General features: G+C 40.3%; 1 protein-coding gene across 1 annotated transcript; it reads left to right on the plus strand.

Annotated features, from left to right (window-relative positions):
- The first annotated feature begins 2,443 nt into the window (after positions 1-2,443).
- Positions 2,444-20,971, plus strand: aspn (asporin (LRR class 1)). Its single transcript, XM_071524631.1, has 8 exons — positions 2,444-2,566; positions 5,877-6,148; positions 7,867-7,979; positions 11,912-12,125; positions 14,107-14,217; positions 14,732-14,825; positions 15,124-15,262; positions 16,896-20,971. Exons 2-8 carry the CDS (start codon positions 5,917-5,919, stop codon positions 17,097-17,099), a joined length of 1,107 nt encoding a protein of 368 aa, XP_071380732.1. The 5' UTR covers positions 2,444-2,566; positions 5,877-5,916; the 3' UTR covers positions 17,100-20,971.
- The last annotated feature ends 2,080 nt before the right edge of the window (positions 20,972-23,051 follow it).

Consider the following 23,051-nt stretch of genomic DNA (forward strand, 5'->3'; position numbering starts at 1 on the left):
GGTTTGCATATTGTATTTCCCTTAGGAGGGTTTGGGAGTGAAGTTCTGTAGGCCTAGGTTTCTTGTATTATATTGTTGTTGTGTTGGTTTTTTTTGGGGAGGCGGGCAGTCAGTGAGAGCCTGTAGTTTAGACAAGGCAACTGGAGGCTGATGGGAGAAGCAGTCAGACCGTCTCTTGGCGATCTTCCACCAAACGACTCTTCAAGTGATTTCACTGAGTTTCACTATGTTGCTCTCTGCACCCTGAAGGCCTGGTGGGGCTGCAACACGTTTTCTTACATTTTAACATGAAATAGCCGAGGTTAATCTCCTTTATATGGAGGAGAGTGCCTTGGAATTTTTTCTTTTTTCTTCTTCTTTTTTTCCTTTATATAATGTAATTTGGATGAAGAGTTTGTGAAATTGTGATGGGCAAGCCGTCTCATTTGTGATTACTACAATAAAACGGAGCTAATATCACCATTCATTTTTCTGACCCACCATATGTATTGTCACATTTTGTATTGCAATATATTGAATTTTGATATATCGTCCCATCCTTAATATTTATTGTGTTTTACTAATAATCAAGTTATTGATCTGAATCGTTGTTTATTGTTGTTTGTCATTATACTCATTAGGTCAACCTGAACATAGAATGAACCCAACAGGATGAACTGTACTGTAGGTCCAATCAGATCGCTGTGATGTTTGGGAAAATGCCGTCCTTTAATCTTGAGCTCTGACTCATGAGAGTGTGTTGTTGTTTCAGCAGAGCTATGAAGCTGTGATTAACAGCAACTGGAAACTGAGCCTGAGGTTTTTTAGAGGAAAATACACATCAGATAATAATAGCTTACATTGGACTTGTGTTCCATGTGATTTTAGAAATGTGAGGCAGAAGTCAGACTAAATTCTTTCATATTTGAGCTCAACGTGACTTAATATTACATCCAGGGTCAGAATTTACCACCAATCAAATTCTGGTTTATCTTTGGCTGTGGCTGGTAAGTTAGTCGACTCAACAGGTAACCGACCATCATCTGGAGTCCAACTCTATTCTATTGTAAACGTGGCTTGGCTGGTAAAATACGGAAAGTGGCTAGTTTGTTTTTTGAGACGGGACAAAGAAAAGCTTCCTCTGAACCTTGGTTGTTGGAAGTTCCTACCAAGGGTTTGCAGAACACAGGACAGCTAAGCAAGCTCCTCGATGAAGAGATGATCATTTAACCAGATCTCTGATGGTTTGGAAAATATGACACCGCAGAGAGAAGATGCACTGAAACCAGAACACAGACCCTCTCCCATTTCTTCCAAACCAGAGCATATTTGGCTGGTCTGGCTCCGCCATAAGTCCTGCCTCACAGTACCGTTCCTGCTGAGCTCAGCAGAAAACACCAGCACTGAATGGAAAAAGGAATAGTGTCATACACGCAAACCCCTAAGGGAGCAAGCTCGTATTGGCTTTTCCATTCTTGGGAGGTATTTCTCATTTTTACCTCAGAGGTAAATCTACAGGCTGTCATATGGCGCCCTGCAGAACAGCAGGTTGAGATGGCCACCGTGCACTGTGCTGTACATGTGACACCGCGGGTTTGATGTCACATAGCATCTCCTCTATTTCTCTCTTTTGTCCCTCCTGTCACTCTACAATAAAGCAGGAAAGCTAGAGAAATAATGTAAAAAAGAAAACTGCAGTTTCTCATTGACTCATCTGCATTTCAACATGTTTGTGCAAGCATCCCTCTTTATTTTAGGGAAACAACGTAAAAAGAACTCAATAATTAACTTGCTCCTCATCCTGTCACGTCAACCATGAACAAAATACCTGCTGACTGGCATCACTGGATCTCCAACATCCTGACTGTTGCTCTTTCACTGAGAGAAAACTAAACTGGAGTCAACATCACAGCCTGACATCTTTGTGTTTGGGGAAGTCAGATGTTCTGACGCAGGCAGACGGAGGAATTCCTCAAACAAACCGACGGATGGCATCATCCTAAAAACATTGGCACCTCCATGCTAACTGGAGATCTTTCATTGAGAAAACCAAAACAGCGGCAGCATTCCAATTCCATTATCCTTATGTAAGCCAGTGGCAATAAGTCTCAGTGTAGGAACCATTCACACTGATGTATAATATTTAATATGGCAGCAGGCCATGTCTGTATGAGGGGAGGGGAGGTAACAGACCTGCCAGTATGTTCTATATAAAGACTTCACCATTCAGGAGTCTAAGGCTAACGATTCTGGCATCAGTTCAAAGCTCTTGATGAAAAGCACATGACTAAGTCTAACAATGCCTTTTCAGATCGAGTCCTGAGAAGTGCAGATGGTGATCTGAGAGAGACGAGAGCTCTTTACTGAAGCTGAGCCTCTCACGCCAGCAGCAGTGGTTTCCGTCAGTGGGGGGGGGGGTTTTGGGGGCTGTTTTCTGGAGAGAGGGGGTGATGCTACTCCATTCACTGGGAATGTACTGAGGATTGAACCTACAGCTTTCCAACTGGACTCTGCTCTTCTTCTGCTGCTGCTCCCTGACTGTCTGGGGTTTAAACGAGGACACCAACACACCTGACTGACGGCTGAGGTAGGACACACCCTGGCTTCATCAGCAGCAGCTATCTTCTGTAGTTTTTATTAAACTGGTTGGTGTGAACTGTTGAATTTTCAGAGAATAGCCAATCTCCAAAGGGGGTTTCTGCTAAACAGTTCAGTTTACAGGACATTACCTAAATGCATTAAAGGTGATGAAGGAGATAAACTTTAGTGGAACCGTGATGGATTAGGGTGTGAATTTAATTTCACTATTTTAACTGACTTCTTGTTTTCTGATGTTCTGTTTTCTAATGGAAAAGCAATGTATTTCCAGAACATTCCAAATGCTTTAACAATGAATGTGATATATTTCTGAGTTGAAGTGATGAGTGTGATTAGCGTGTGAATTTTAGAGCTCAACAAGACTAAATGACAGTAATGTTCATAAGTCTGTGGGTCATTTTTTCACCCTAATGAAGTAAAGAGTAGGCTAAATCAGAACAGGATGTTTTTGTTTGTTTGTTTTATATTGTACACAGCAGTCACAGATGTGGCACTTGACTTGTTTCGGTGCACAAGTCTGAAATATTTATGCATTATGTGTAAGCTGGTCTCGTTTGAAAAATGCAAAATTATTATTTTCCATGCAGTGTAATAACCACAAATTCTAAAATACAAACATGAGAAATGACCCTGAAATACCACAAAGGTACAAAATGACTGCAGGTTCTAAGTGTGCAGCTCCTACAGTTATAAAGAGAGATACACAAATGCTGGTGGAGCCAAGGAGGGTCTGAGGGGGTTGAAGGGTGGTGGCATCCCTCTGGTTGATTGATTGATTGACTGAAATTCTTTATTGATCATTAAAATACAAGTGGCCCCTCTAGCCAGGGATGCCCCAGATACAGAAATCATCAAAAGGATAAAAACACAATAAAGCCCAAAGGCTTATTTCCATTGTGGTCCTTTTTTTGGGGGTGTGGGGTGTGGAGGGTGTTAAGGGGTTAGGACATATTACATAATGAAAACCTCTGGAGAACTGAGTTTAAGTCAGACAGTAAAGGAAAAGAATTTACCTGCCTTCCAGCCACTTGAACCGGTCTGGACTGGTACTGTCGACTGAGAGGAGTGAAGTGAACTTAACAGATCTGTTTAAAAGCTGTCTTTGATTCAACTACAACTACAGAATATCTTCAAAATACCACCAAGTTACGAAATCAAAACCTCAACAAGTTACAAAACACACTTCAAGAATACAGCTTCTATTGTCCTGAAGGGGCATGTGGAGCCAAACACAGGCCTGGGAGCAGGGGAAGGGTCTGTGCTGGGCGGTATGTGCTGTCGCTGCAGGACGCTCGACCACCACCGCATAGCTGTGGGTTGACTGAACGCTCCATGGATCCATCAAGATTACCAGAAGCACGCAACCAGACATTCTCTGCTTCTTTCTCCTGGCTGTGTAAATGTGTTTTAAGAGCGAGAAATATACATCTTTAGCTCTTTACGACACTATTCTGTAAATCGCCAGATGGTGAATACGTGAGAACTGCAGAAACATTTGTGTTGGCTGCAAGCTCCCATTTCCAGTGGAGGATTTCAGTGCTTAATAGAAACATTGATGAAATAAGTGCAGCACTTACTGAAGCGAATCACTCCAGGAACCTCGCATGAACTCCCCAAAGGACTGTTTCAGCAAAGCATTCCTAACGCAGACTCATTTTCAAAACGGGCTTCCAAACTTTACTGCAGCACAAACCAGGTCTGGGCTTGAAAAAGAGAAGATTTTATACAAATTCAAAGCTTTGGACATAAAATGTCTCTGACCTGCAATGCAAAAAGGAGTAAACTGAGGATCAAGGCTCTTTTTGTGATTACTCCATCGACCCGTCTTATTTACTTCTCAATTTTGAAAATCAATTTAAGTGAACTGAACCTCAGGCCGTCCTGGTGGCTCAGTTGACTAAGAGGAAAACCAAATAGATCCAATGTCCTGGGTTGGAATCTGGCCCAATACCTTTGTTGCATGTCATCCCCCTCTCTCTCTCTCTCTCTCTCTCTCTCACATCTTTCCTGTCTCTCTATATTGTGACTGTCCAATAAAGCAGAAATGTCAAACAAAATAATATTTAAAGCAAAAAAAAAGTGAACTGAATCTCAACACAAAGCATTTAGCAGCTAAACCAGGGTGTGCCCATTTAAAATACCAAGTTTTGCTAAATTCTGTGGAAACAGAACAACAACAAACAACTTGCAGGGCTGAGATGGGACCAGAGTGTTACCATGACTACAGGACACCATCACTCTAGAGCAGAGTGGTTATCATAGTTACATGGGACCAGCTCTCTCAGGCACAGTGGTTACTATAATTACATGGTAGCAGTACAGTGGTATTCAACCCCCTTGGTACCCAGAGTACTGCTGTTTCTGTCCTATCTGCTAGTTAATTGCAGTTAATTGCATCCACCATGCATCCCAGGTGTGAAATAGTCCCTGATTAGATAGCTAGAATGAAAACCAGCAGGGCTCTGGGTCCCCAGGACCAGGAGTGAGTACCACCACAGACCTAGAACAGATAGAACAGTCATTCCCATTCAAAGATAGAACAGTCATTCCCATTCAAATCAATGTTCCTGGACGGTCTGAGCGGCGGCCATCTTGCTGTGACCCGTTGGACTAGCTTCTGTATGAAGAGACTCGCAGCAAGTCACTGAGCTGAGAGGTTTGACAGCAAGAACCAAAGCAGCTTCTCTGTCTCCTTGCTGCCATGGTTAGCTAACATGCTAATGCTAACATGCTAATGTTGACTAGAAGAGCTAGAGAGAGAAGTCCAGTCTGTGATGAAGCTACGTTAGCCTCGTCGCTAACGTTAGCTTCCAGTTGAGTTCTGACAGTTTGCTAACAGACTCATCTGCTCTGTTCAGTTCTCACAGTGAGACAGACTTTACAGCCTTAATGTCCAGACTGTGTTGTCGCCATAGCAACTAACACTTAAAATTCCATAATCATCATTTTATGCTGAACTAGACAAATTACCATGACAAACAGTGGAAGGACTGTTCTATCCATTCAAGTTCTGTGAGTACCACTGTTGGTACTACGTAACTATAGTAACCACTCCTGCTCTAGAACACAGTGGTTTCCATAGCGACATGGGTCCAGCACTCTAGAACACAGTGGATGTTGTAGGTGACAAGTTAAACTGCAGTGTTCTGTATTTCTGTTCTGTTCCCTTGATGTTGTAATAAAACAGTTTTGAAAAACCAACCCAGCCAATCCCATTTCCTCAATATGATGACATCATCGTCTAGTCCTCTTTCTATTGGTTCTGGAGCGAACCTAACCCCTACGGTGTCTCCCTACAGCTCTCCCTCGACCTACCAACAGTCTCCTAGCAACAACACCATGAGGGTGTTCCTCCTGCTGTGCCTGCTGGCGCTAGGCAACGCCAAATCCTACCAGCCAGTCGACGTCATGGACTTCCTCAAAAACTATGACATCATGATGGGCGATTCAAACGATGACGACGACGATGATGACATTGATGATGATGATGACGACGACGACGATGATGATGATGAGAACTGCCCGGCTGGGTGCCAGTGCTGGCCCCGAGTGGTTCAGTGCTCCGACCAGGGTCAGAACACACTCTCTACACATCTAGCCCGACATGTTACTCAAACACATGATGTGTTCAAATGGAATATAAAATATGGGATGTCCCAAGCTACATTTATTAATATTGAATAGGACACATCCTTTTATCTATCCATTAAAAAAGTTACCTGATGTTCATCACTCAATATTATTACATTACAGAGTTTGCAAAGAAAGTTTTCCAGACTGGTAATAATCACAATAATGCTTTAGGGCTGGAAAGATAATTCAATATTATCGTTTATCGTCTTTCAGTGGAATCATATTGTGATGATATGAAGATATTTTGATATCATGACACATTTCTGTCTGAATTGATGATGACAAGCAAATTTTACTTAAAAACTCATAAAATGAGGTATGGTAGGAATATTATTTGAAAATTTCAGTTTTGTTTGACATCACACCTAACATCACCATTCGGTTCAATGAGATGAACATTAATTTGATTATTTAACGTGATTTTGCATACATGAACCATATCATGATATATATTGATATCGAGAAAAAGCCTTACGATTATCATGATATTGATTTCAACCATATGGCCCAGCCCTATGATGCTTCAAAGCAAGTTATTCTATCATACCAACAGTCCGTTTGTCATGTGTCATTTTTTACAACTTTGACGTGTCATTTTGGACCTAAAACTATTCAACTCAGTCAAAAACTGCCAATATGAACAGTAGTTTATAAACTGGGTTATGAAAACTGCCAGAACTGAGAGGAGGATTTTTCCCTGCCTATTTCAATGGCTTACCAAGGTGAGTTTTAAAGCTTCAAAGAAAATGTGAATAACCTAATACCTTTTCAATTTTTTTCTTTCTGAAGGAGTTTGAATTAGGGCTGAACAATTAATCAAAATTTTATCGAAATCGCAATATGGCCTACTGCAATTTTCAAATCTCAGGAGGCGCAATATTTGTTAAAGGTGAAATGTGTCAAAATAGCATTTTAAATTAAATATTGTGGTGCTGCAGAGATGTCCTGGCCTACACATCATATTCTACAGACTTAAGAAAACATCTTTGTTTGGTACACATCCCAAAAAAAATCACACCATAATCATTTGAATATGTTTTTCAATGAAAATGAGAATAATGATGTAAAAATGATCATTCCGTCTAATATCGCAAATCATATCGCAATTGCAATATCAGTCAAAATAATCGCAATTAGATCTTTTTTCAAAATCGTTCAGCCCTAGTGTGAATGAAGCCGTTTCCCTGCCTAGCCTTCATCAGTTGACTCCAACAACATTCTGTTGGCTCCTGACGGTGTTTGGGAGATCTTAATGAATCTTTAATCCTCCATCTCATCATGTTAAACCTCTTTACTGGCAGCATTGCTCCCTGAGCCTCTGTAAACAGCAGAGAGTCACGCTGCAGTGGGAGACTGAATACATGAGTCAAGTCACTCCCAGTAAATCCTTCGCCAGATTTTCTGAAACTACAGCCAAGAAACAAAAATGGCTTCAGGGCCTGTTTCTGGCAAGTCCCAACATGAGCACCAGTCTTCTCTTGAGCCTGGGTGCCAGTGTGAGTCAGACACCCCAAGGCATAATAAGAACTCACAAAACCTTCATTTGATTTTTGTACTTCTCAATGCTTTTAAATATAAAAAGACGGCCCCACGCGACAAATGGATCGACACCAATTCGGATCAGTAACCAGGAGTGTTGTGCGTTTCTGCCAACAGGTCTGATCTCTGTTCCTGAGAAGATTCCTGAAGACACGCTGATGATCGACCTCCAGAACAACGACATCACAGAGATCAAGGAGGACGATTTCAAAGGCCTCGATAAGCTTCATGTAAGAGAAACCTTCAGAGCTGTCCGCCTGGTTTAGCTTCCACACTGTGATGAACACCACAATCCCTCTTTGTTAACCTGAACCAATGCATGAAAGAGCCCTAAAAAACTAAGGCATGTCTGAAGTTGTGTGATTAGGAATGTTTGGCTACAAGGAATAACAAATGACATCAGTGTATTTGGTGAAGATACAGATAGACAAATGAGTTGCAGTCACGTCTCCTGCACTCTCCTGAAACAGACGGCATCCTGGGAAATCTTAAGTTGTGTGATTTAAGCAATATTACATGAGAGGGTGAGCTTTACCGTCATTATTGGAAGGACAGCGATGCGGTCGGGACCGAGGTCCGTAAGCATCCCTGAAGTCAATAATGGATAAAAATCAGCCTCGAGTGTAATATTGCGATTATACAATGGTTACCAAGAAAATAAAAGATATAATCAAAATGCATTCATATTGTGGGGCAATTCGCTCTCAAAATAAAAAAAACTTTTTGCTAGTATTATCTCCGTTTCCCTGGAAATACATGGGGTCTGACTAATAACTGGAAAACACAACAAGTCCTCCAACCCATACGACCACATAGGTCGTTTGTTCCTACCCTCTTATGCCGCTTTTCCACCGCACGGTACCGGCTCGACTCGACTTGACTCTACTCGCCTTTTTTGGTTTTCCACTGGGCAAGTACCAGGTACCAGGTACTTTTTTTCGTAGCACCTCCGTCGAGGTTCCAAGCGAGCTGAGGCGATACTAAAAGGTGACGTGAAAACAATACAGACCACTGATTGGTCAGAGAATCGTCATCGCGACACGGGACATAATGCTAACGTTAGCTACCAGGCTAGCTTACCCTCTTGCGTGGCCTCGAGCAGCCAGAGAGCTTCTGCTGTCTCGCTGCCTTCAGCCTCTTCTGAAATCAAATCTGTTTCCCTGCTGTGACTGACAGCCACACACCGAGGATCAAGAACACCATCTCTTCCATATCCTCCATTGTAGCTGTGTGTCGCGTTTCATGCGGCGTTGCGGCGTCGCTATGACAACCAGTTGTGGGGGGTGGGGCACATTGAGGGGGAACTATCTGCAGTGGAAAACCTTACTACCAAAAGCGAGTCGAGTCGAGGCGAGTTCAGCCGGTACCATGCGGTGGAAAAGCGGCATAATAAGACCCACAAGAGCGTTTCCTAAATTAGCGCCCTACCGGCGGCAGGAGATTGCAACCTGAGTCCTCCAACCCGACGAATTTGAAAACTTTCCTCCGCCACAAATTGAATTACGTCCCAAAGGTTGGTTAATGGTTAAATTTAGGCAATTAAAACCACTTTGGTTAAATTTAGGCAACTAAAACAACTTGGTTAAGGTTAGGAAAACGGTTTGGTCATGGTTAAATTAAAACCGTGCGCCGGTCATTGTTTACAGTCCGATTAGCAACTTGAGACGCGAGAATGGAGTCGGAGCTGAGAGACGACGTCCACGACGGATTGTTTCACAAGTTTTTTAGGTCCAGACCACATTTGGGCTAATCTCTATAAACAGATATCTGCATATGAGACTCGTCTCTCGACTCCGACTCCGTTCTCACGTCTCAAGTTGCTAATCGGACTGTAAACGATGGCCGGCTCAGGAAGAGGAAGTCTTGGTCCGGATGTCCGCCGGCTGCACCGGAAACCCCCAGATATTGGCCGTCTCCCCCAGAGTCTGATCGTCGTCAGACCGATAGACGATGGGTTCAGAGGTTGGTCCAGATATACTGTACACTCTGTAGGCTGATGAGCTTCATTCACCTTAAACCACCTCACCCCCTTCACCCCTCCGTCTCCCTTCAACTACAACAGCAGATGAGCCTGAACGGTCTCAAGATGTCCCTACAGTCCAGCTGCTTTTAGCTGCATCCTGAGTCCAAACAAGACCCAGTCAAATCCTTCAAGGAAGTCCAGACCACATGCCACACAGCGAGCAGCAGCTGGCTGAAGACATGATGGCTTCCTCCTCCTTGACTTTATCAAATATAGACACTCCAAACTTTGATTTTGTTGTTAAAATCCACTCTGAACCAAGGTTATTATAGTTTTGCATTTTTCATTAGTTTTTATTTTTATTTCGTTTTGACTTTTTGTTTTCAATTTCAGTTTAGTTTTAATTAGTTTTTAAAGCAAGTTTGCTAGCTTAGTTTAGTTTTTATTTTTTGAAAATGCTTAGTTTAGTTTTTATTAGTTTCAGTGTTAGTTTTAGACTTTTTTTGTAATTTGGGGTATTTGTCAGGGGCGAGATTCAAAAAGGTAAAAAAAAAAAAAAAATTAGAAGATAGATTTCATATCCACCCAAAATACTAGGCTTATGTATGAAATAAATTGACAAAGATGAAAACTAAAGACATTTTTTCTATAACTTATGTTTATTTTAGTTAGTTTTGTAAACACACAATACAGTTTCAGTTAGTTATCGTTTTTTTGTAAAGCCTCGTTTTTATTTTTATTTCAGTTAACGAAAATGTTTTTTCACACCTAGTTTTGGTTATTTCATTAGTTTTCGTTAACGATAATAACCTTGCTCTGAACGTCTCAGACACAGAAAGCTCCACATCCAAGTCTACCATTTGCCCCGCTGCACGAGTGCAAACACTCCTGGGGAAGCTGCTTACTGCACAGTATAAGGTCAAGATTTACGATAAGATACGATTGCACTTTAGTGTCCATTTCATGGAAATTTGTTTTGCGACCAGCAGCAGAAAAACATACATCACACCAAACAGATAAGATCACGAGAAAACAACATCTAAAAACAATCCTGCACTAAAATGACAGTGTTCAGACAAGATATACTTTTCCTACCGGTCTCCCTCTTGCCTCCATAGACCAAGTCTGTAAGTGTGTCCATGTGTGACTGTGTGTGTGTGTGTGTGTGTGTGTGTGTGTGTGTGTGTGTGTGTGTGTGTGTGTGTGTGTGTGTGTACTTTGTGCATGCGTATGCAAAGACCAAACATGTTGGTTTTGAGTCCTTAGTGAGTCGGGAACGAATCAGTTCTTAAATTTGTTCTTTTTACAGTTCAACAGTCCAAACCACTTCCCATTTCCTCCAATGTTGTAAGTAGGGCTGCAACTAACGATTATTTTCATTGTCGATTAACCTGTCAATTAATTTCTCGATTAATCGATTAGTTGTTTGGTCTATAAAATGTCAGAAAATGGTGAAAAATGTGGATCAGTGTTTCCCAAAGCCCAAGATGACGTCCTCAAATGTCTTGTTTTGTCCACAACCCAAAGATATTCAGTTTACTGTCATAGAGGAGGAAAGAAACCAGAAAATATTCACATTTAAGAAGCTGGAAGCAGAGAATTTTGACTTATTTTTCTTTAAAAATTACTCAAACCGATTAATCGATAACGTTAGTGAATTCAGCTGCTAGAATTAACGTTTGTGATCTGAGCTGCAGACTCTTTCTCTTCTGGGATTCAGAGGAAAACAGTTCAGAACATTAGAAATGACTTTTTTAGAGAACGACTTATACTTTTATACTTTAAGTAAATTTAAGTCCACGTACTTCTATATTTTGACTTGAGTAAAGGATTTGAAACGGTACTTCAACTTTTACAAGAGTGTATTTTTAAATGAGTATTTGCACTTTTATTTGAGTGGGGAATTTGTGTTCTTCTACCACCTCTGGGAACAGGTATCCTCATCCCACAAAATCTATTGTATAGAATTTTAGCTATGGTCAGACATTTGTTTTGTTATTGTTGTTATTCTACTGCTTATTTTAATCAAAAGTACTTATATCAACTATATTCTATTCCATCCTACCCTATCTATCTTTTGTATTTCTATTCTATTCTTCCTTGTCAATAACAAGAGTTCTCAGATCCACCCCAGGCTCTATAGGAATCTGCTCTGTTGGTGTTTGCTCAGATCTACTGTGTGCTCCTCTCCCCCGGCAGGCCCTGTTCCTGATCAATAACAAGGTGTCTAAGATTCACCCCAAGGCCTTCAGGAACATGGACCGTCTCAGACTGCTGTACCTCTCCTACAACCTGCTGACCGAGATCCCTGCCAACCTGCCTCACAACATCCTGGAGCTCCGCTTCCACGAGAACAGGATCAGCCACATCCAGAAGGACGCGTTCAAAGGCCTGAGGAGCCTCCATGTGCTGGGTAACAACTGGCTTTAGTCGATTGGGGGATAATCAATAATGTTCTCTATAGGCCGCTGGTGTCCAGTCCTGTGCCATGGAAGAGTCTGCAGGTTTTTATCCCAACCAAATACTACAGCAGCTGATTCCACTGATGAACACACCTTCAACCAGAGAGAAACTTATCAGTGAAGTCGTCTGCTGTGGTGTTTGGTTGGAATGAAAACCTGCAGACTCTCAGGACTGGACTTCACTGGCTCATAGGGAACACTGGCAAGGCAAGGCAAGGCATTTTTATTTATAGAGCATGTTTCATACACAGGGGCAGATTCAAGGTGCTTTACAGAGAAGTTAAAACAACACAGTACAAAGCTAAAATAACACAATTTAATAAAACAAAAAATAAAAAGGATTTAAAATAATAATAATAATGACATGATAATAAGGTCTTAGGTTTTAAAAACATTTAGTTGAAAGCGCTTGAGAACAGTAAGGTTTTCAGTCTGGATGTACAGACTGCAGTGGTCGGGGCTTTCCTAAACCATCAGGTCCAGACTGTGCTGCATAATGACTAAAAGCCGCTTCTCCTGGTTTAGATTTTGTTCTGAGCAGCACTAGCAGTCCACTCCCCAGGGATCTAACAGGTCTCGCGGGGTTATATTGCTCAACCATATCAGTCAAATATTTAGGGCTAACACCATGTAGAGATTTATAATTAAGTAATAAAACTTTAAAACCAATCCTATGGTTTACTGGCAACCAGTGTAGAGATTTAAGGACTGGGGGATGTGGGCTGTCCTTTTGGTTTTGGTCAGAAGTCTTGCGGCTGAATTTTGAAAAAGTTGCAGGTGCCTGATGGTCTTTTTAGGACGTCCTGTCAGAAGTCCACTGCAGTAATCAATTTTGCTGGAGATAAAAGCATGAATCAGTTTTTCCAAATCTTGTTTTGTCATAAAGTCCCTGAATTTGGCTATGTTTTTAAGGTGATAAAATGCTGATTTTGTTATTGCTTTTACATGACTGTTAAAACTTAGGTCGGAGTCTATTAAAACACCAAGGTCCTTAACCTGCTCTTTTGTTTATAGTGCCTTATCCTTTAGGTGAGCAGCAACACTTAAACTAGAGCTAAACTCTGTTAAACAAAGTTGTATAGTACAGTATGTCTGTACTGACTTTATGCAGTACAGCTCATTGCAAACTACGCAGTGAGAAGGAGGCTTTCAAAGACTTGAGGAATCTCCATGTACTGCTGAAGCATGGGACTTCAATATGCGATAGCTAATGAGACTGGTGTTGCTGAGTTCAACTCAGTTAAAGTCTTACTGTACTGCTGGTACTATATTGGCTTTATCCCTCATGCCTAAACTACACAGCATGCGTAACATCTGCGTATCCAAACATGTTGCAGCCCAGTTTCAGCACTTTAAGCATCTGAAGCTGCACCAGGTCAGGTATTGATCCACCGAGCTCTGCTGGTTGTGTTGTACCTGTCTACCTAGGGGTTAGGGTTAGGATTAAGTAATCTTATTAGGCATTATTGGCTAAGGGAAACTATCAATTCAAGTTAACTAAAATGCAAAATGGCATAATTTGAGTGAAAAATCTTTTAGGGGGACAACATTATTCAGCTGAGTTGGAGGTTTCTCTCAGCTGGCAGAACCTGGAGGCAAATACAAGTCACTGATACAAAGCAGTGACACTGCTTCTGCATAATGTGACTTGTACTTGAGATGAGGGGACTGGATGTTACTGACAATAACTCACTTCTTACTGAAGAGCTCATTTCAATCAAGCCAAGCTTTTACTTATTAAATTAATTTAAGGTCACTTTAAATTCTTTTTGTCAGATGACTACTGTAGGTGTTTTCCAGATGTTTCATTAAAGAATAATCTGTAAACAAAGGCCATCAGATCTCAGGGTGCAAGAGATAAAAACGATGTCCTCCCATGTCCATGCTGAAACCTGAACCTGACCGAACTGAACGCTTTGTGTTTTCCAACAGAGATGAGTGCCAACCCTCTGGCCAACAGTGGGATTGAGCTGGGAGCTTTCGACGGCATGTCCTCCCTGTATGTTGGCATGGCAGAGGCCAAACTAACCGCTGTACCAAAAGGTAGAAAACCGCTCAGTTATCACTGTTCTGACTTAAAGAAAGGGAAGTTAGGCTTCACCTACACTTACTCTCCCATCCCCCTCAATTCAACACTTTACTAGGCCGTATCCAAAATTTTATACTACGATACAATATGATACGGTCCAGCCAAAATGTCACGATATACGTTATTTTTGGCCTTTTATTTTATTTCTCCTAAATTACATGAAATTTCTATCCTAATAATAATATTAACAGCCTAGAAAATTGATCTTATTCAAGCATGGGAGGAAACAAAGGCCATTTGGTGTCATTTGCTCATTTCTGCTATTTCCAGGAAACGGGCTGATTGTGGAAAATGGAGCCACTTGAAATTACTTTATATCGCTGATAATATCGCGATATTCACAAAATATCACAATATTCAATAATATCGAATATTAGAGTCTGTTTTCAAGTCATTATTAAAAGCAAGTCAACATGAACTAACACTAACACACTAAAGTATCCTTACGTTACTGTTTGTGTCTCCCAGACCTCCCGTCCTCCATCACAGAGCTGAGCCTGGAGTACAACAGGATCTCCAAGGTGGAAGTAGAAGACTTCATCAGATATAAAAACTTGCAGAGGTGAAAACCAACTGTCCAAGGCAGCACTTTACATCTTTACCCAGGGTCCTGATAGTTTCAACATACGTCCTCTTAGAAGCCAAAAATGGTTTTGCAGACTGTTGTTTAAGTTAATCAAACTGTTTTTAGGAAAACCTCAAAACTCCAACTTTAGTTTGTTGAGGATACACATTTGTCAATCTGAAGTATACATCTGTTTTTTGTTTTAATTCCTGCAAAGCTGACTACTTGGACGTTTTCATTCACCGGCAGTGACACCATATATGATACTATACAACCATTTGTTGTATTTTTGCAGACTGGGACTGGCTTTTAACCAGATTAAGTCTGTAGAGAACGGGAGCTTCATCAGCATCCCAAGCGTCCGTGAGATCCACCTGGACAACAACCGGCTGAGGAAGGTCCCACCGGGCATCAGCTCCCTGCGCTACCTCCAGGTAACACACACCTCCACTCTGCTGTCTGATCAGCTGGAAACCAACACATAGTCGGGTCTCGCTGTGGATCACATCATGAATCCAGCTCATAGCCTTTGTCAAATGTCACTGAATTTGAAGGTAGGAAACTAAATTCACTGTGGCCGGTAAATCCTAGTGATGGACGATCTGCTGATCTCACGATAAGATTCCAAATGTGATCTGAGTTCAGGATCAATACAACAACAATACGATGTGATCAATAAAAGTTCAGCGACAACAAAGTCTGACTGAGCAGAATTCTGTTTATTTCTGAGACTCAAATCTTTCCAGCGATGCCATTGGCTGCTAGAATGTAAACAACAATTTAAAAATGTCGTTACAAAGTGACAATAATATAATTTGGATGGAGAGCTTGTGAAACTGTGATGGTCAAGAGTCTCATTAGTGATTACTACAGCAGAATAACATGGAGCTGATATCACCATTCATGTTCCTGACAGCAGAATAACATGGAGCTGATATCACCATTCATGTTCCTGACAGCAGAATAACATGGAGCTGATATCACCATTCATGTTCCTGACAGCAGAATAACATGGAGCGAACATTTTCATTTATAATAATAAATTATTCTGCCCCACGATACATAGTCACATTTTTGTCTTGCGATATATTGAATTTTGATATATCGCCCCATCCCAAGTGTGTTCTTAAGAAGAAATGAAATTTAGGAAGTTCTTAAGAAGGCTCTTAAGTGCAATTCCTCAATATTTTCTTAGTAACAGTCTCATTTCTTATGAATATCTTTAATTTTCCTACTTAAGAACTTCTCAAAATAGGGCCTGAATTAATTCTGGTTAATAAACTTTAGGCTTACTGCCACTGAGGCTAGGAGACAAGGCTAGGAGGCTAGGAGACAAGGCTAGGAGGCTAGGAGACAAGGCTAGGAGGCAACCCAAAGTGCTTCCATCTACAAAACAATTGGGGAAAAACCTATTTAGAGCAACTAGAGCAAAGATGTAAACATTGGTTGCTGTTGGTAACTGTAAAATTTGCAGCTTATTTCCAACAGACATGAGACAGAGGCCTACCTGGCCCTACACCAAATAAAGCTTTACAATAAATGTTCATCTTAATGTTAGGTGTAGGGGAACCTATGAAGACTTTGAACTATAACCTACTTGTCTAAAATGTGTTTAAATATATGATATTAGAGGCTTACCTTTTCACTGTAGGAGTTTTAAGACAGGTGAAGGGCCGTCTTAAAGTTAAGAAAAAAATCAAGATCAAATTTCAGAACTTTCATTTCAAGAATACCAAGTTTTTTCTTAGGAAGAAACATAAGAAGAAAGTTAAGAAAATATATAAGAACTGTTTTTGAGAATAGCATTTTTTCCTTTTTTTTTTTCTTAAGACTAAAGTTAAGGAAAAAATGGCACTTGAGAAGATTTTTTTTCTTAAGAGGGTTTTGTGAATCCGGCCCCAGGTGTTTAGAATAGACCGAGGCTCCACATGATGGCTGGTTCCCTGTAGCGGAGGTAATTTCCCTTTCATTGTCCACATCCCACCTGTCCTGCCACTCTCTCCGCTGTATACTGATCAATAAAGCAGAAATACAATTTATGAAAAATAATCATCTCTGTTCCTCCAGGTGATATACCTCCATGCCAACAAAATCAGCAGCGTGGGAATCAATGACTTCTGCCCCACCAGGCCCAGCGCCAAGAAGAACCTGTACACAGGCATCAGTCTGTTTGCCAACCCCGTTAAATACTGGGACATCCAGCCGGCGGCGTTCCGCTGCGTGACGGGACGGAGGGGCGTCCAGCTCGGAAACTTCAGGAAGAGGAAGTAGAGAGCAGAGGGAGCGTTCAAGACGACTCAGAACTGGAGAACTTCCAACATCCTTGCTATAAGGAAGGAGCCAAAGATAATACTGATGGATAAAAAAGCTATAAGATGAAAATGTATCCCATATCTGAATTGACAATCGTATTTTTGAAATTACAGGACATGTTTTGAATGGGTGCTATAGGCTCATGCAATTCACACAACACACCAAGGACCAGGTAAACTTTCACCTCCAGTAGGAAAACCCCCCAAACTGCAGTCGATAGTGATGGGACGGTATGTCGAAATTCAATACATCGCAATACAAAAATGTTTGGGTCAGGAACATGAATGGTGATATCAGCTCCATGTTGTTCTGCTGTCAGGAACATGAATGGTGATATCAGCTCCATGTTATTCTGCTGTAGTAATCACTAATGAGACTCTTGACCATCACAGTTTCACAAGCTCTCCATCCAAATTATATTATTGTCACTCTGTAATGACATTTTTAAATTGTTAAAAATTACACCTGCAGTACTGAAATTGTTTTTTATGGTGCTGTGTGGCAAGTGCAGGAAAAAACACTTTTGCAAAGTTTTGATTCTTGCCGCACACCAAATCTCTAGAAAAAGTTCCTTTATTTTACATGAGATAAAAAGTGTAGGAGCTTCTTCGGGGAAAGGGAACTTTCTAAAGGAACTTTTTCTAGAGACGTGGCGTGCGGCAAGAATCAAAACTTCACAATTTTTAAATTGTTGTTTCCATTCTATCAAGCCAATGCCATCGCTAGAAAGATTTGTCTCAGAAATAAACAGAATTCTGCACAGTCAGACTTTGTTGTCAAAAAAGTTTTATTTATTACATCGTGGTTGTATTGAATCCTGAACCCCATGTCACATATCGAATCGTACCGTGAGATGAGTATATCGTCCCATCACTAGCAGTCATGAGGTTTTTGCCGCGGTGCCATTAATTATATTATATATAAACTAATGATCTCTCTTTAAATCAGTAAAGGAAATCTCAGCTGTGGGCCAAACAGGGCTGAAAACCGGACTTGTTTCTGTGTAAAGCCAGAGTGGATTATAAATGACCCGTCACTAGCTGCCTGACAGTTTAACCCCTGTGTGATTACTATGGGATGGGCATGACATGCTTATGCATTCACAAAGGGCAAACAGTCAAATTTGGGAATTGCCGTTGTAGGGCTGGAAAGATAATTCAATATTATCATTTATCGTCTTTCAGTGGAATCATATCGTGATGATATGAAGATATTTTAATATCATGACACATTTCTGCGGTCTAAATTGATGATGACAAGCAAATTTTACTTTAAAAATCTGATAAAATGAGGTATGGTAGGAATATTATTTGAAAATTTCAGTTTTGTTTGACATCACACTTAACATTACCAACGGTTCAATGAGATGAACATTCATTTGATTATTTAACGTGATTTTGCATATGTGAGCCATATCGTGATATATATTGATATAGAGAGAAATCCTTATGATTATCATGATATTGATTTCAACCATATCGCCCAGCCCTATGGTGTTGTGTACAACAATCCAGAAATGACTGACACATCCTTTCTGGTCTGTTGGTCTGGTCCAGATTTTATTCCCAGTGCTGTTCATGGATCTCATGGACCCATCCCCCATCCCCCATCCCCTGACCCCGTCACAACAAACCTGATCTTTTCTCTAGTTATTCTATCAGCTGTATGAGTAGAGCTGAAGCTAGGCATTTCCTCTGGATAAGCTAGCTCACAGAGGAAGCTAAGTGGAGCTATGTTGGGATACGTGGCTGACTGGAGTTAGCAGACAGTCATAAAGGAAAGCTGGGTGTCCATACTTGAAAATAGTGTGAATGAAAAATAGCATATAAGATCAACTGTAAGACTATACAGGGATAAACCTAGAGGGATCGTTAAGCATTAATATTTAAAAGCTAAAGATTAGTCATAGATAACATTCTGCATCATTACTGCATCCATAGCTTTTTTTTAAATCATTACCATATCCAAGGATTAGCAGGGTGTTTAGACCAATGACTGAATCTTCTTGACTCTTCTTCATAATGACTTTACCACTATCAGGGATGTAACAGGTCTGTGTTTAAAGGTTCAGGCACTATCAGCATGAAAGAATCATGAAGCTGCTTCACAAAAATGAATATTAAATCCTATCAGTCAGAATAAACGGCTTCAAATTCAGCCAGCAGTATAACCCACAGTTTGACAAAGAGACAATTTCAGTGTATAAAGTTTCACACAGACAGCGCCTCCCTCTGGCAGCTCTGCAGTCATGCACACAATAGAATAAAACAAATTGACGAATTGAACTGAACAGCCTTTTTAACAGAACAGATCCTTTCTATGAATGGAATTATTCAGTATTTTTAATATAGGTGATACATACTTAGATTATTTTAGAATCAAGACTTAACAACATCTTAATGCAATACAGTAGAGTAGAAAACTAGATAACTTTATTTTGACAGTCTGTTACCCTGACTGCCATGCTTGCGCTTTTTACTTTTAAATAGAATAGAAAAGAATAGAATAGAAATGTATCTGCTTTAGACAATTTCATTTTGATGCATATCATGTTGATGCCTTGTTTAAGGTAAGAAATTCAGACTGCCGTACAGTGGAGTCACTAGAGGCCAGAACTGAAATAGAAATCACTCTGAATCCATCTGAACGGGCCTGACCTGCAGTTTGTGTTCAGTGAACCGACACTTCCACTCAAAACCAGACAGATTTCCCTTCTAGACAAAGTCTATACAGGAATTCATCAATTAGTGATGCAGGCATTATTAATTGCAATAATCATTTTCGAGACCCGTGCCTGTCTGTAGATGTTCTATATATCTCACTGCATGTCTGTATCTATGTAACGTCTTTGTCTTTATTTAGAGGCTGGCAGCTCCCAGCCAGCCTGGGTGTGGAGTCAGATCAGATCAGATGAGCAGACCGGTCCTCTGCAGGTTGGGACTGACTGACTAACTGAAACTAGGGATGGGCATTTTAAGTAATTTCAATTCATTAAATTATTATAGAGTACTCGAGTCAGAATATGGTCCGAAATTAACACCCAAGCCAAACTGCGGGTAGGGGTCCGTGTCCGACTGGAAACACACAAGCGGAACCAAAGTTTGGCTAACGCTAAACAGTTTCGTTAAGTTTCAGTTAATTTAGTTTAGTTGTTCTATGATACGCAAGTTTAACGTTACATAGCTTGCACTGCACATTCATTTCATCTATTTTGTCAAAATACTTCCAAACATCACTCTTATGCCTGGAAGTCTCAGGCTGTAACATCAGATCCTGTAACGATGCGTGCGCAGATCTAGCATTTTTGCTAGCAGTCCCGTCCAAAAAATGTAAACTTTTAATATAGAACAGGGTCAATTTACATTTATATTTATTATATACATATATGTTTTTTTTACAAAGCAAAAAAAACAAAACAATGCGAGTACTCTATATGTTGAACCACTGAACTGACGTCAGTCCTCGATACTCATGCCCATCCCTAAATGAAACAGGAACACAGTCATGAGAAACAAACCCTAAGAGTCTGGCTTCATCTAAAGATTTTGGAAGTAAACAAATCCAAAATGACTCCAAGTAATTGCTTTATGTTAATGAAGTATATGAAGTATAGTAATAGTAAGAGTGATAGTAATCCAGTGAATTACAGTACTAGTTAAAATTTCACGCAGGTCATCAGCAATGGATTCCAAACCCTGGATGGACTCCAGAAGCTAGACTCTGTTGTTAGATCTGCATCCTCCATACAAACATGTTTTTATTTCCTCCAGTGTTTTCTCCTGACATGGTGCTATATTTATTGTGTATGTCTCTAAATAAACCTCAAATGCCCCCGATCGCTGTCACTTCTTTTCCAAAAGGAAAGCGGGCTTGAGCACATTCTGTCCTGTTCTGCTGAGTCGGTGCAGTAGGATTCGTCTGCATGTCGAAGTCTGAACCGTTCTTCACCATCTCTGCCCACTAGTCACTGATTTAGTTTAAGTTTAAGTTTATTAAGTACTCATGTGGCAGCTGAAATACGTGAGCATCACAATAATATCTAGTATACGTTACACATAATAGATTATCAAAACATTGCGGATAAAGACATATCAGCACACAGCCAGGAAAAAAACTGCACCACAATATGAGCAAGTGTATACATATATATGTATAATAATAAATAATAAATAATAAAAAGGACATGGTGAAAGAGGAGGCCACAGAAAAAAAGCTATTACAAGTCCTTATTTATACTTCATATCCAACTAGAGCTGCAACGATTAATCGATTAATCGATTAGTTGTCAAGTATTAAATTAATCGCCAACTAGTAATTTTTTAGAAAAAGAAGTCAAAATTCTCTGCTTCCAGCTTCTTAAATGTGAATATTTTCTGGTTTCTTTCCTCCTCTATGACAGTAAACTGAATATCTTTGGGTTGTGGACAAAACAAGACATTTGAGGACGTCATCTTGGGCTTTGGGAAACACTGATCCACATTTTTCAACATTTTCTGACATTTTATAGAACAAACAACTAATCGATTCATCGAGAAAATAATCGACAGATTAATCGACAATGAAAATAATCGTTAGTTGCAGCTCTATATCCAACATACTGTCTTTTATGAAACTAATAAAACTTGAACACAACAAACTATCTACAAACATTACTCTATTATATCGACTGATGACTTTAGAACCAGGAGAAAACCAATCCTCCATACTGTGACTGGGACCAGTGTGGAGGAGACTGGGCTGTTCCTCCATCTGCCAGCAGAGGGCGCTACAGACTAAGGGTTAGAGACAGCTCCCTGGGTCCAGAAGCCTGCAGACTGATCCACAACAACCAAGAAGACCAGCGGGCATTTCAGATTCAACAAGGGGATGGAGGAGAGAACCGGTGGATCCCCGACAGATTTACCCTAAACTCTACAGTAAACAGGGCGACACGTGGAATCGTTTTTGCGGCCCTGCTCATCTCCCCTCCGACCGACCCATAGGAAAAGCCATCATGACATACAGACATGGCTTCAATAAAACAACTTGTTCTCAACAAATTATAAAGCTCTCAGGCCTTTACCCATCACACAACACTCAGACACCAGGAGACGACTGGAAGGACGAGGGGCAAGAAGAGCCGAGTGAAGAAACTCACTGGATTAAAATGCGTCAGAAAAACCTATCAGCGGCTTTTTTCTTGAAAAGTTTTCAGCCTTGTTAATATCTTTATTATGACAATTTCTCAATGATTCAGAGAATCATGTACATGTGTTATTAGTGTTAGTTGGTCATTTATATTCTGCCGATACTGAAACGATTCAGAATCACAGCTAAAAATCACAGCTGGCTCACCGTACCATGTGTTCACAACACCGTGAGTTTGAGTCCACGTCTTACTCTTCTCTCTCCTGCCTCTTTCCACTGTATAGTATCATATACATCAGAAATAAGCAGTGGTGGAAAGTAACTAAGTACATTTACTCAAGTACTGTACTTCAGTACAATTTTGAGGTACTTGTACTTTACTTGAGTATTTCCATTTTATGCTACTTTGTACTACTCCACTACATTTTAGAGGGAAATATTTTATTTTTACTCATTACATTACATTTATTTCACAGCTATAGTTACTAGTTACTTTTCAGATCAACATTTTATATTTAAAACATCTGATCATCTTTATAAAATAACTATAAAGTAGCATTGTTATAGATTAGACTTCCCAAAAGTAAAGCTAAATTGTTAAGATTAGCTTCACGTTGACAACTTTAAAATGCTGCTTACATGTACATGTATGTCAATAAATCAGTATTAATATTCCAATACTTTATGAAAAATATAACTCTCTAAATGGGGACAGTTTGCATAATGAGTACGTTTACTTTGATACTCTAAGTACATTTTGCTGCCAATAGTTATGTACTTTTA

This window comes from Centroberyx affinis, unplaced genomic scaffold, assembly GCF_046629955.1.
Source record: "Centroberyx affinis isolate AG114_WGS23_722 - 3 ecotype Tasmania unplaced genomic scaffold, CSIRO-AGI_Caff_v1 ptg001214l_1, whole genome shotgun sequence".
Taxonomy (NCBI): domain Eukaryota; kingdom Metazoa; phylum Chordata; class Actinopteri; order Beryciformes; family Berycidae; genus Centroberyx; species Centroberyx affinis.